Source organism: Bacillus rossius, chromosome 2, assembly GCF_032445375.1.
Source record: "Bacillus rossius redtenbacheri isolate Brsri chromosome 2, Brsri_v3, whole genome shotgun sequence".
Taxonomy (NCBI): domain Eukaryota; kingdom Metazoa; phylum Arthropoda; class Insecta; order Phasmatodea; family Bacillidae; genus Bacillus; species Bacillus rossius.
Genome location: NC_086331.1, coordinates 131857332 through 131868074, shown reverse-complemented (window position 1 = coordinate 131868074; position 10743 = coordinate 131857332). Strand labels below are relative to the sequence as shown.

General features: G+C 32.2%; 1 protein-coding gene across 2 annotated transcripts in view; it reads right to left on the bottom strand.

The window, feature by feature from the left end:
* Nucleotides 1-372: 372 nt before the first annotated feature.
* LOC134529844 (tyrosine-protein kinase transmembrane receptor Ror2) overlaps nt 373-10743 on the bottom strand; it is a 32047-nt gene continuing 21676 nt past the window's right edge. For both annotated transcript variants that reach the window (XM_063364349.1, XM_063364348.1), the window contains exon 8: nt 373-9336. In XM_063364349.1, coding sequence (XP_063220419.1) covers nt 8497-9336 — 840 coding nt within the window. In that variant the 3' untranslated portion in view covers nt 373-8496. The remainder of the gene's footprint in view (nt 9337-10743) is intronic.

Genomic DNA, 10743 nt, shown 5'->3' with positions numbered 1-10743 from the left:
TGGAGAAAAAAATGGATACAAGGCATTCAATTTTAAGTATAAGTTTCAGTTACATACACATTCACAGATACTTGTAGAAACAAATGCACAAAGATAATAATTTCTACATCAGCTTGTGAGTTCTTTGTAAAACTGCCTATTTTTCACTTTCAAAAAATTATTTTGTAAACCAAACAGTAATGATACAAGTATGTTTAAGCAATGAGCATTGATAAAACCACTTTAAAGAGGAGCTCTGCAAACAGATACTGCGAACGACATCCCACACTATCCCTGGTACCACTGCCGCCACCATCACCCAAAGAGAGGATCAAACAGTTTGTACATTAGACACTATGGATTTTAGTTTTAAAAATTTTACTTATACACAACTTGTTATTAAAATATTTATTACAACATTGTCACTTGCACAATCACTATGAAAAAAACCAATTGATACAAATAACAGCATATTGCACAAAAATCAAATTACCTCTTGTGGATGCTTATTTTAAATACAAGACATATAAATTTAATGCTAAATTCACATACCATCATATAATTACAGACACACACAGAGTCATTCATAAACATATGGCTTAATGCACTGAAAAAATTATAACTGTACAACAACCTTCAATAAAGTACATTAAAATGGTTCCACTTAATAACTCTAAGTATAAATAAATACAAGTTACAGATTAAGAGCTTGGTGACTTAATTAACTGTTATTCATGCCAAAATGCATAAATAACTATACAATAAAAGGTACAGAAAACTATAAAAACAAGAATTTAATCTAGACCATACTTTGGTGCAACTGATGTTACTTAACTTGCGTGCTTCCGTAAAATGTAAATTTACCATTAGCAAGTACAAGATAACATAACTTCAAGGAAATAACCTAAACATAGAAATGACTAGAATAATTTCATATAATAAATTGATAATAAAAACAGGTTTTGCTAACAAATTTGAAGTGAATTAAAAATTGCTCTAGACACACAATGGGAAAAGAAGAAAGCATGTTTGCTACATAATTAATTGGTAATAAATATAAAAGCCTATTCACATGCACATCAATAGTTGCCAGACATCTCTGAAAGTATTAAAGTTTACATTTCCAATAAAAGACAAATATACCACTGAACAGGAGAAAATTATCATCTCAACAAATTCAGACATGAGGAAAGCATTTACAATGTTTTCAACACATAATATCAATTTACAAAGATAGAGTAATATTTTTATTTTGTAGCAGAGAAACGTGATATTTTAAAATGGGTTCTTTCACTTGTGCAGGTTCATTCACAATTAATAAAATGGGTTATAGTTGTTCACATCACCCCCCCTTAAAAAAAAAAAACACTTTAAAAATTCATAATGAAAGAATGCCTTGAAGTTTTTTTTTAACACACTAAGTATAAATATTTATCCTTAATGTTGGCAACAAGACTAATTTCAAAAACATAACTTAAAGGTTACTGCATATCAACAAAAACTATCCAGTGAATAGTGTCATGTTACTATTCTGGGTTGCTTAGCAGAGCCAACCTGGAATGTAACAAGCTATTATTCACATATTAAAACATTCACTTGTGTTGTTGGTTAAGATTATTTTCACTTTTTTTTAAGGATTTACAATCTTATGCAGGATACATTGCAAGTTTATTTATACGTGAGATTTTCATTTTCCTGTTACTGATTAATGCCTAGTTTACACTGAAAGCTACACAAAAGAGGCTAGCAATGTCTAATCAATGTCTTCAGGTAGTTGTGATAATGAAGATTTAGGCAAGAAATCTAGTAATTTTGTTTGGTGAAATGGTGTTATTGTTATGAAATGCATTATTTAGTAAACTCCCCACCCCCCTCTCTGGGCAACCAGTTACAGTTTATTTAAAGCCACGTTAAATAATGAATTGATAATTTCACAACATTTCAGTTTAGCTGCAATTAAGTATTTGTTCGTTTCCCTCTCGTTACAAAGCTATGTTATGCAATACAGAAATATTCATGAATAAAATATAAACTATTACAATTTTATGTGTAATGTTAACATGATCAAACTGCACTTTCAAATAACAATAGTCCAGTAGTTAAAGTGTCCAATAAAATAATCCAACTTATATAAAGTATTGTAGACCACGACGACTTAACATTTGTATCCTGACTAACCACTTAAAGAGTTCCTAAATCCTTTCGAAATAAAGTAAACAAACACAATTTTTATTTTATATCATAAATCCATTTCACTGACAATGGTTTTAATTAGTGACGGGTCGAATTCCAATTTTCTCGAATCCGTATCTAAAATTTGAATTCCAAAGAGTACCTCAAATGGAAATCTAGATTTCATGAGTAAGACATAAAATAATGTACAAGAAATGAAAAATATTAACTATGGTGTTGAAACATACTACCATTTAAATGTTTGTTTTAATAAGTTTCCAGAATCCACACATATAGTATTTTATGAATATAACTACATATAAAATGCACAATCTTGGAGAATGGTAATGAGATAACGAAGAAATAAATAGATGGACCTAGTAAACTACAAACTTATCAGTGATGAATTTTTTAAATTTTACATCAAATCCTCCAATTTTTTCTTAGAATCATTTTCCTCACATCACAAAACTTTCAAATATTAAGAGATTTGAGGGTTTGAGGATTTGACCAGGTTTATTCTTAACATTTACACGTTCAGGCTATAGGCCTTTTTTTTCGTCAACAATGTTTCCTGGTGGTATTTTTTTTAAACAGCCTCAGAGCATTGTAGCTTACTAATATACAATCATTTCATTGATACCTAATTTAAGAATTAATATGTACTCCATTCTAACTACTCATTGCTAAAGTAAGAATTTCTGAATTTCACTTTTATTTTTCTTCAAATCTTTTTCCTTTATTACCAAATCTTTTAAATATTGAGGATTTTATGGTATTTCAGGATTTGACTTGATGTAAGCTTTTGGACATACGCCATTGCTAAGCACATGTATGTCTGTAGAAGAAAACTACAAAAAACACAAAAGACAAAAACACAATATATCAAAAAATTGCTGTTGTCAACAGGATATAAACACCACATAATATTCCATAACAGAAATATGGTCAACAAACAAAGAAAAACAAAGAAAAATGGACTGTTTGTTGACCATATTCCTGTTATGGAATATTATGTGGTGTTTATATCCTGTTGACAACAGCAATTTTTTGCTATATTGTGTTTTTGTCTTTTATTTTTTTTGTAGTTTTCTTCTACAGACATACATGTGCTTAGCAATGGCGTATGTCCAAAAGCTTACATCAAGTCATGCACTCCCATTGCACAAATCTTTCAAGGATAATATTTCAGGATTTGGTTGGTCCATCCTTTATTTTGATAAATTTTGGCATGTTTTTCATAAAAACTCCAATTGCATGACCATTTTATTGACAAAACCATTAATTTGAACAATGCCACACAAAATATATCACTTTTTACTTAGATTATGAAAACTTGTAGACGGTAGGGGTGGTACGGAAGCCTTTAGATGAGAAACTAATGTTTATTATGAGTTTTTCCTAGAAAACATTTTATCCATACTAACTTGGAACAGCTACTCAAGGCATTTATATCAGCAATAAATGTCTTAAAAATTTCAAGGCACACATTTACTGTCTCTGTAAACTTTCTTGGATGAAAACACAAAATGAGTCTGAATAAGGTTACTTAGCCATGAGAAATGTACATACGGAAACCAACAACACATTGTCACAAATCACCAGCCTCTGTGATGTAGTCGTAAGTTTGAGTTACCTATCAGGCAAAGAAGTATTAAGGTTTAATTTATGAGCTTTCTACCATTAGGGATATGGCCAGTTTCACCCTTAGAAGAGCACTAACTACTCCTTAGCACCGTGCACTGTTTCACCAAATATTTAAGACGCCATGTTGATTTTTCCTTTTTTCGTCATTACTTTTATTTAAGGACTATTTCTAAAATTTTAGCTCATTACCTCAATTGCATTTTTTGTTCTGCCACAAATACTTTCAATATATATTCACTTATTGTAATATCATGGGTGTAAAAAGTTGTGAAAGTCTTTGTAATTATCACTTGTATGACTTTTGACACCCATAATTGGAGACCTGCGAAATTCGCGGTTTCGATGGCCTTCAGGATAGACTGCACATACCCCTGTACACTCGGGCAAATAACGCAAGTTCATTGGCTGCCGACTTGTAAGTCGTCTCAGCTGGTTTGTCAGTGATTCTATTCTTCTTTGGTTGAGGGTTTATAACTGGTTGAGATTCATCCAGATGAACAGTAAGCCAATAGCAAAATTATCTAAGAGGTATATGTGTTTGAATTCTAGCCTATCACTGAATGAATCCATGAAGTTTGCAGGTCTCTACCCATAATATATTACAAACATATTTGAAAAAAATAAATATTTTTTTACAATTTTGCTACACACAACACTGTTTACCTTAAAACTTAGCCATCACACAAACATCTCATGTACAGGACTACATATGACAATATTTCTTGTGTGAAAACAATTTTTTTTGTTACTGCTTAATTCTGCAGAACCAATCATAAGGTTAGCTTATCTACTGCTAACCCTTCAGTTTATAGAAATTAACATTTGCTGTTTTCTAGAAACATTACTATTCTCCATCCACAATTATTCAAGTTAGTGTTTTTCCCACAACACATTTACTTGCTGGTTCACGAACATCATCAGTCATGTAGCTAAGTGTTACGTTTATTTATATTTTTTTGGTTAAGCACTGGAAGATGGGAGTTTAGTTTATTTTATATATTTGAGATTTTATGTAGTTTAAAACTGCCGTGGCATTGTTCTCTCTCTGCCGTCGTTAGAGTATCAGTAATTATTTCTGTAAAGTCCTAAGGTAAAGTATTTGGTAATAAATCCTGTTTTTGATAGAAGTTGAAAGTAACTAATTGTTATTACTTCAGCTTTTTTTTTATTTCCCCAGTAAAATTGGTTGAGTGGCGACGGGATAAGCAAACCTTCCTTGATGTTTTATTTTATTGTAATTGTATACAGAGATATGCAGTTAACTGACTGAAGAACTAGAATGTTAGGTTTCTTTAGTTGAGTCTTTATTAAGCAAGTTTTAAATTTGTGTAAGATGAATTAAAATTTTAAGGAAAAATAGGTTTGTTCTGTACATTTAATTTCTTTTATAAACTTAGTTAACCGAAAGAGCATTTTTTTTTATTACGAGTTTCTGATTTCATGATTTCCTTGTTTTCTTCGAGTGTCAACAAGCAAGGCAAAAAGGCTGAAACATTTCTGCTTCTCTGGTAAAATTTCTTTTTCTAAACTATGAAGTGTTAAGATACGGCTTCCATGGTACCTTGGCAATGCCATTCGTCAGAAATCAGGGTGTTGAAGGTCATTGCAAGAGTTTTGGCAAGTCATATACAATTTAGGAAGGTTGTATAATCATCTTGAGGATAGTTTTTCAAGCATATTGAATAGTTGAAGTTACCCTTCTTGTGCACCTATTATGTTTTTATTTTCCTGTCCTCCATATACACAGATTTTAGGATTAAAAGTTGAAGTCAGAATACATGTACCTTTATCATTTATTTAGCTGAAGCATAAACATAATTTCAATGTGTACAGAATAATAAAAAAAATTAAAGCTATGAAGACATGTGCACTTTGTAAAAGTTAGTGACATACTAATTTTTTTATTTAATTTTATTAGAATAAATTGTTAAGGAAATAAAAATCTCAAAGGCATCTACGACTGGAAATTGGAATTCAAAATACTGAAACTATTTAATCTCCATTACTAATAACATGGCATAAATTAAAAAAAATATATATTCCTATTATTTGGAGGATATAATAGCATTTCTTACGGATAAATCCAAAAAATAGCATCATTGCATTAGTAAATACAAGGGAGTTTTGGTAACTCATCACCCACATCATAACTAAAGTACATAAATCCAGCAAGTGAAATTACTTATGATGAAAATGGTTTTAGACACAATGATTTTATATAGCAAAATTATCTAATGTTTCTTAACTAAAATATAAGTCTATTAAGAAGAAATAATTTTTAAGTGTTAAATTATACACATGTATTATATACCATTATAAAAATTATAAGAGTATATTAAGCCAAATAATTATGAACAGGTAACTAAATAAAAATGTCCAGTGTGTTTCTGAGGTTTGTTAACAATTGCTATGACAAGCCTGTAACATTAAACATCAAGTATAAGACCATTATGAGGTCAAGGAAGACATTAATATTTTTAACTAAAGTCTTTTTTGCTATGGGTAAAAGTAAAACTCACATTTTACAAACATGATCTATGAAGCACATTCTTTTACCTCCAAAACCCTTTCTATCTTTGAGTGACTTCAGAGTAGCTACCGATTCTCACACAGTCCTAGGGAACTATAAAAACTACATTGTAGGATTGTACAGGTTGGTGAATTGCAAGGTTAATGGTATATACCTGGTGGCCTTTTCAATTTAGTGCACAACAGAACTTGTGGCTGGATGGTAGTTAATGAAAATGCCATTTATTTTGGCATCGACATCAAGTTGTTAATACCCTCACAACTCATTGCCAAAGGTATGAAATTTGCAAGTATTCTTTTCTCCCGAGGCTCTACTTCATAAATCCTCTATTTACTCCAGGCACAGAAATGTGCTCATGTAACAAGGTCAGAGGTTTCCCACTTTTTTGGACTTTGCTGCATATTACTTGGTCACACTTCTTTCATGTTCAATACTTGCACAAGACCATTAAAAAGAGTAAACTACCTTTGAGTAAAGAGATATTTGGCAGGATATCACAGCAGGAAGATAACAATACATAGAAAACTGAAATAAATAGTGGTAACATTTAAACCACAAAGGCTAAATACAATTTTAAAATTTATAATATATGTTAATTCTAATGTGTGTTGATTCTTCTTTGTCAACAAATAAATACACAAAAAATAGTGTGCCTACTTATAGAAAGCAACACAGCAAGTAAGCTAACAATGGTTTAAAATTTTAAAATAAAATTGATAAATACCTGTGTTTTAGGAAGATACTGCACTCCCAAAAAATTGTAATCATTACAGAGTTCTAACGTAAATCGCAATCCTAACCAAAATGATATGTTATATCACAATACACTGTTACGAGGACTCTTGCGACAAGGAAGGCCTGCTTGCGGTTGCGGCAAAATGCAAGCAGTGCCCATCCCTCCATTACCGCTACACACCTAATCCAATTAGCAGGCGCCTCGGTACTCCCTTCCCCAGCGCTTTGCAGTTGAGCTCAGAGATTATCTGCATCCCTCAAGGGTTCGGCATGTTCCCAGAGTCGGAGGTTCTGATGACGTGACACTTTAGAGGGCTACGAGATGTTTCCAGGTCAGGACCAGGTAGTTCTGCGGCAAGCAGTGTGGGAGGGAGAGAGGCTGGTGGCGATACAGGGGAATCCTCAGGCAACCTGTGAGGGAAGTGGCGTGACCCCTTGGTGAGCGATACAGCGAGCGACAGGCTTCATGGTGCATCCGGGTGTAGTGAGTAGAGCAAGGCTATGTTTTAGGATAGAGGTGTGCTCCAGTGGAGAGAGTAAATTATGGACTTAATGAAGGAGTGATTAATTTTTTGCAGATGGACAGTTAAATTGTTTTAACTTACCAATAGTATAAATATTAGATAGTAAATAAAACTGTATTTAAATAATCGGGCTATCCTTTTCGGACCTGTTTTCCCACTGGTAACAATATGTATTAAATTAAGACTAGCCTTTAATACTGTTTCAGTAAATTAATTATTCAATGAAAGTATTAAATGAATAAGCTATGAAATCAAACGAATAGGAAAAGCAAGTTAAACAAAGAAATCTACGTAGAAAGCTAAAAAATGGAATGCCTTGTTGACATTATCATGAATAGGATTAAAGTTGTACGGATTACAAGCTAAGTTCAAGACATAGGAAATTCAATATGAAAAAAATATTGCTAATAGATTGTTATCTAGTAGCAAATATTAGTTATGACCCAATAACAACAATCAGCATGCACAAATATCAGTGTACAATCTCACACCACTGTAATCAGGATCTATTTAATTTTTCAAAATCAAACATGCTTCCCTTTCTACTATTCTTCAGTAACATTTCGTTGAAAACATATCTTATTCATCCACCAACATATTTGCAAAGTATTAATATTTAGCTATGTTAATTTTATAAGAATCATAGCAGAATGAACAATCAAATTCCATTACATACAAAAAAAAAATCAACAAACTACAGTCAAACAGTAACAACAAACTGGCTAATATAGTATATAAAATAATTTGGTAGATGGCATAACTGCTTATTAAAATTACAAAAAAAATACAAAAAAATAAGTTGTAAATTACACAACAGCACTAACCAATTAAAAATCAGTTAAGTGAGTCATTTAAGTCATACATACATTTCTGTACAAAACAGTATGATATCAATTAATACATTACAGTTTAAGACATCACCCTGAATGATAGCTCTGGGAAATTTGCACTGTCATTCTGAATCTCTTCTAAAGTTTGATATATTGTCCGAAATGAAGGCCTTGCTGATGGCTTATGGTTCCAACACAACTTCATCAATTCATAAATTGGTCTCGGAGTATTGTCAGGACACTGAAGCACATTGCATTCTTTGATATACTTGACTACTTCTTCATGAGTCATGCCATAATATGGCTGCAGTGCAAATGAAAAAATTTCCCACAGACAAACTCCAAAAGCCCAAACATCTGACTCCACCGTGTATTTGTTATAAAGAATACTTTCCAGTGGCATCCATCGAACCGGAATGGCATCGTGTTCATCACCTTTGTAATAATCTTGCAGGTATATTTTCTGAGAAAGTCCAAAATCAGCTATCTTTACAACCATGTCATCATCAATGAGGCAATTGCGGGTCGCAAGATCTCGATGTACAAATTTCCGATCCGACAGATAAACCATTCCGGCAGCCACTTGGCGAGCTATGTTCACAAGATCGATGTGTTTCAAATGAACATCCCTGAACATGTCTCCGTCACCTTCAGAACTCCTCACTATGTAATTGCTCGGAGAACAAGACCGAAGGAATTCATTCAAGTCGCCTCGACCCATGTATTCAAATAACAGGCACATTGGACGTCCCAGCGCACAAACACCTAGAAGTTTCACTATGTTTTCATGGTCAAATTCAGCCAACAGACATGCTTCACGTTCAAAATCCACTTGCAAGTCTTCAGATGCTTCATCTTTCAACATTTTGACAGCAACCATGGTGAACTCCTCTCCTTTTACTAGCCCTGGTGCTTTAGCCTGTAACAACATCAATAACTTATTAACATAAACACACAAGAAAATATTCTTAATAATCGAGGTAAGGATTTTCAATAGGTTTCTGTACTTTAGATACAAATACCATAACATATTTATAAACTTTCTAGTTTTTCGCTGTTAATATTTTTTTCCTCTTCGAATAAAATTTAATACATAGCTGTTAACAAACTTTAACATACATTAGGTTTTATGCATTTATGTACTTAATATTTACCAGATAAACATACAAATATTTTTCAATGAGAAGCTAAACAACAATGGACTATTACAGCAAAATATATAATAAAACTCAGGAGGATCGGAAAAAAATTCAAGTTAGTATTAGACTTTAGACGGCTAAAGAATTCATTATCATAAAAAATGCCACATCACAACCATGGATATGTGGTATTGGATGGCCAAAACAGTTAAAAACCAGTGACGGTTTCTTCAGCTAAGATTAAGAGAAAGATAATGTTCAGTGCTGGGCTCAAGGAAATTCTAAATTAATATTTGTGTTCAAACTAAGATAAAATACATTTTTAATAGCATTCATGGTGAAGTATAGGTATAAGATAAGTTGAGTAAATGATCTCGTTTACACATAAATGTATTATTTATTTGAGAAAGTCCTACACTACTAATAAATTACACATATGTTTGTGCTCTGCACCAAATATATAAAATATAAATCGGGATGAGTCGAGTTAATTCTTTGATGTCATGATTATGTCGAATCTCAATGAGATCTGAACTGTCCACCCTTCTCACGAGATTTGAGCTGTTTACTTTCAGGCTACACGTTCATAACCAGGGCGCATCACCTGAATCGTTTTCTTCCTGAACAGTGTATATAACAAAATAACTAAGCCTAAAAAATATTACAAGCTTGCTGTTTACACAGATTGCCTACACTTTTAACAAGTATTTAAAAGAGTGAACAAAAGGTTAAACATAATAGAGACATTTTTTTTTATAGTAGTACACAACTACAATAAGTAGAGATAAGTGACAAAGCATTTATTAGCATTAATATTTTTCCAAGCATTTCAAGATGAGTCACTATTTCTAAGTTTCTCACAAATATTTTTATTTCAGTTAATACGAATGTTGCAAGTTTTATATTAAAATATACTGCTTACAGAAACAAATTATTGATCTTAAATTGCAGTACCCTTAGATGGGAACTGACACAATTTGTTCAGCCCAGTTTATGATATGATGACATAAAAACATTAACCTGAATTAAGGTTAATACAAATACAAGTAAGGATGAAATCAGGGTTTCTAAAACAACTAAATGCATGACAGAAGATAGTTTCCAAGTTGGGTTCTGAATTTATGGAGTTCCCATACAGCCCTGATTTGTGAGCACTAATTAGGCATGTATGCCTTCTCTTACACTAA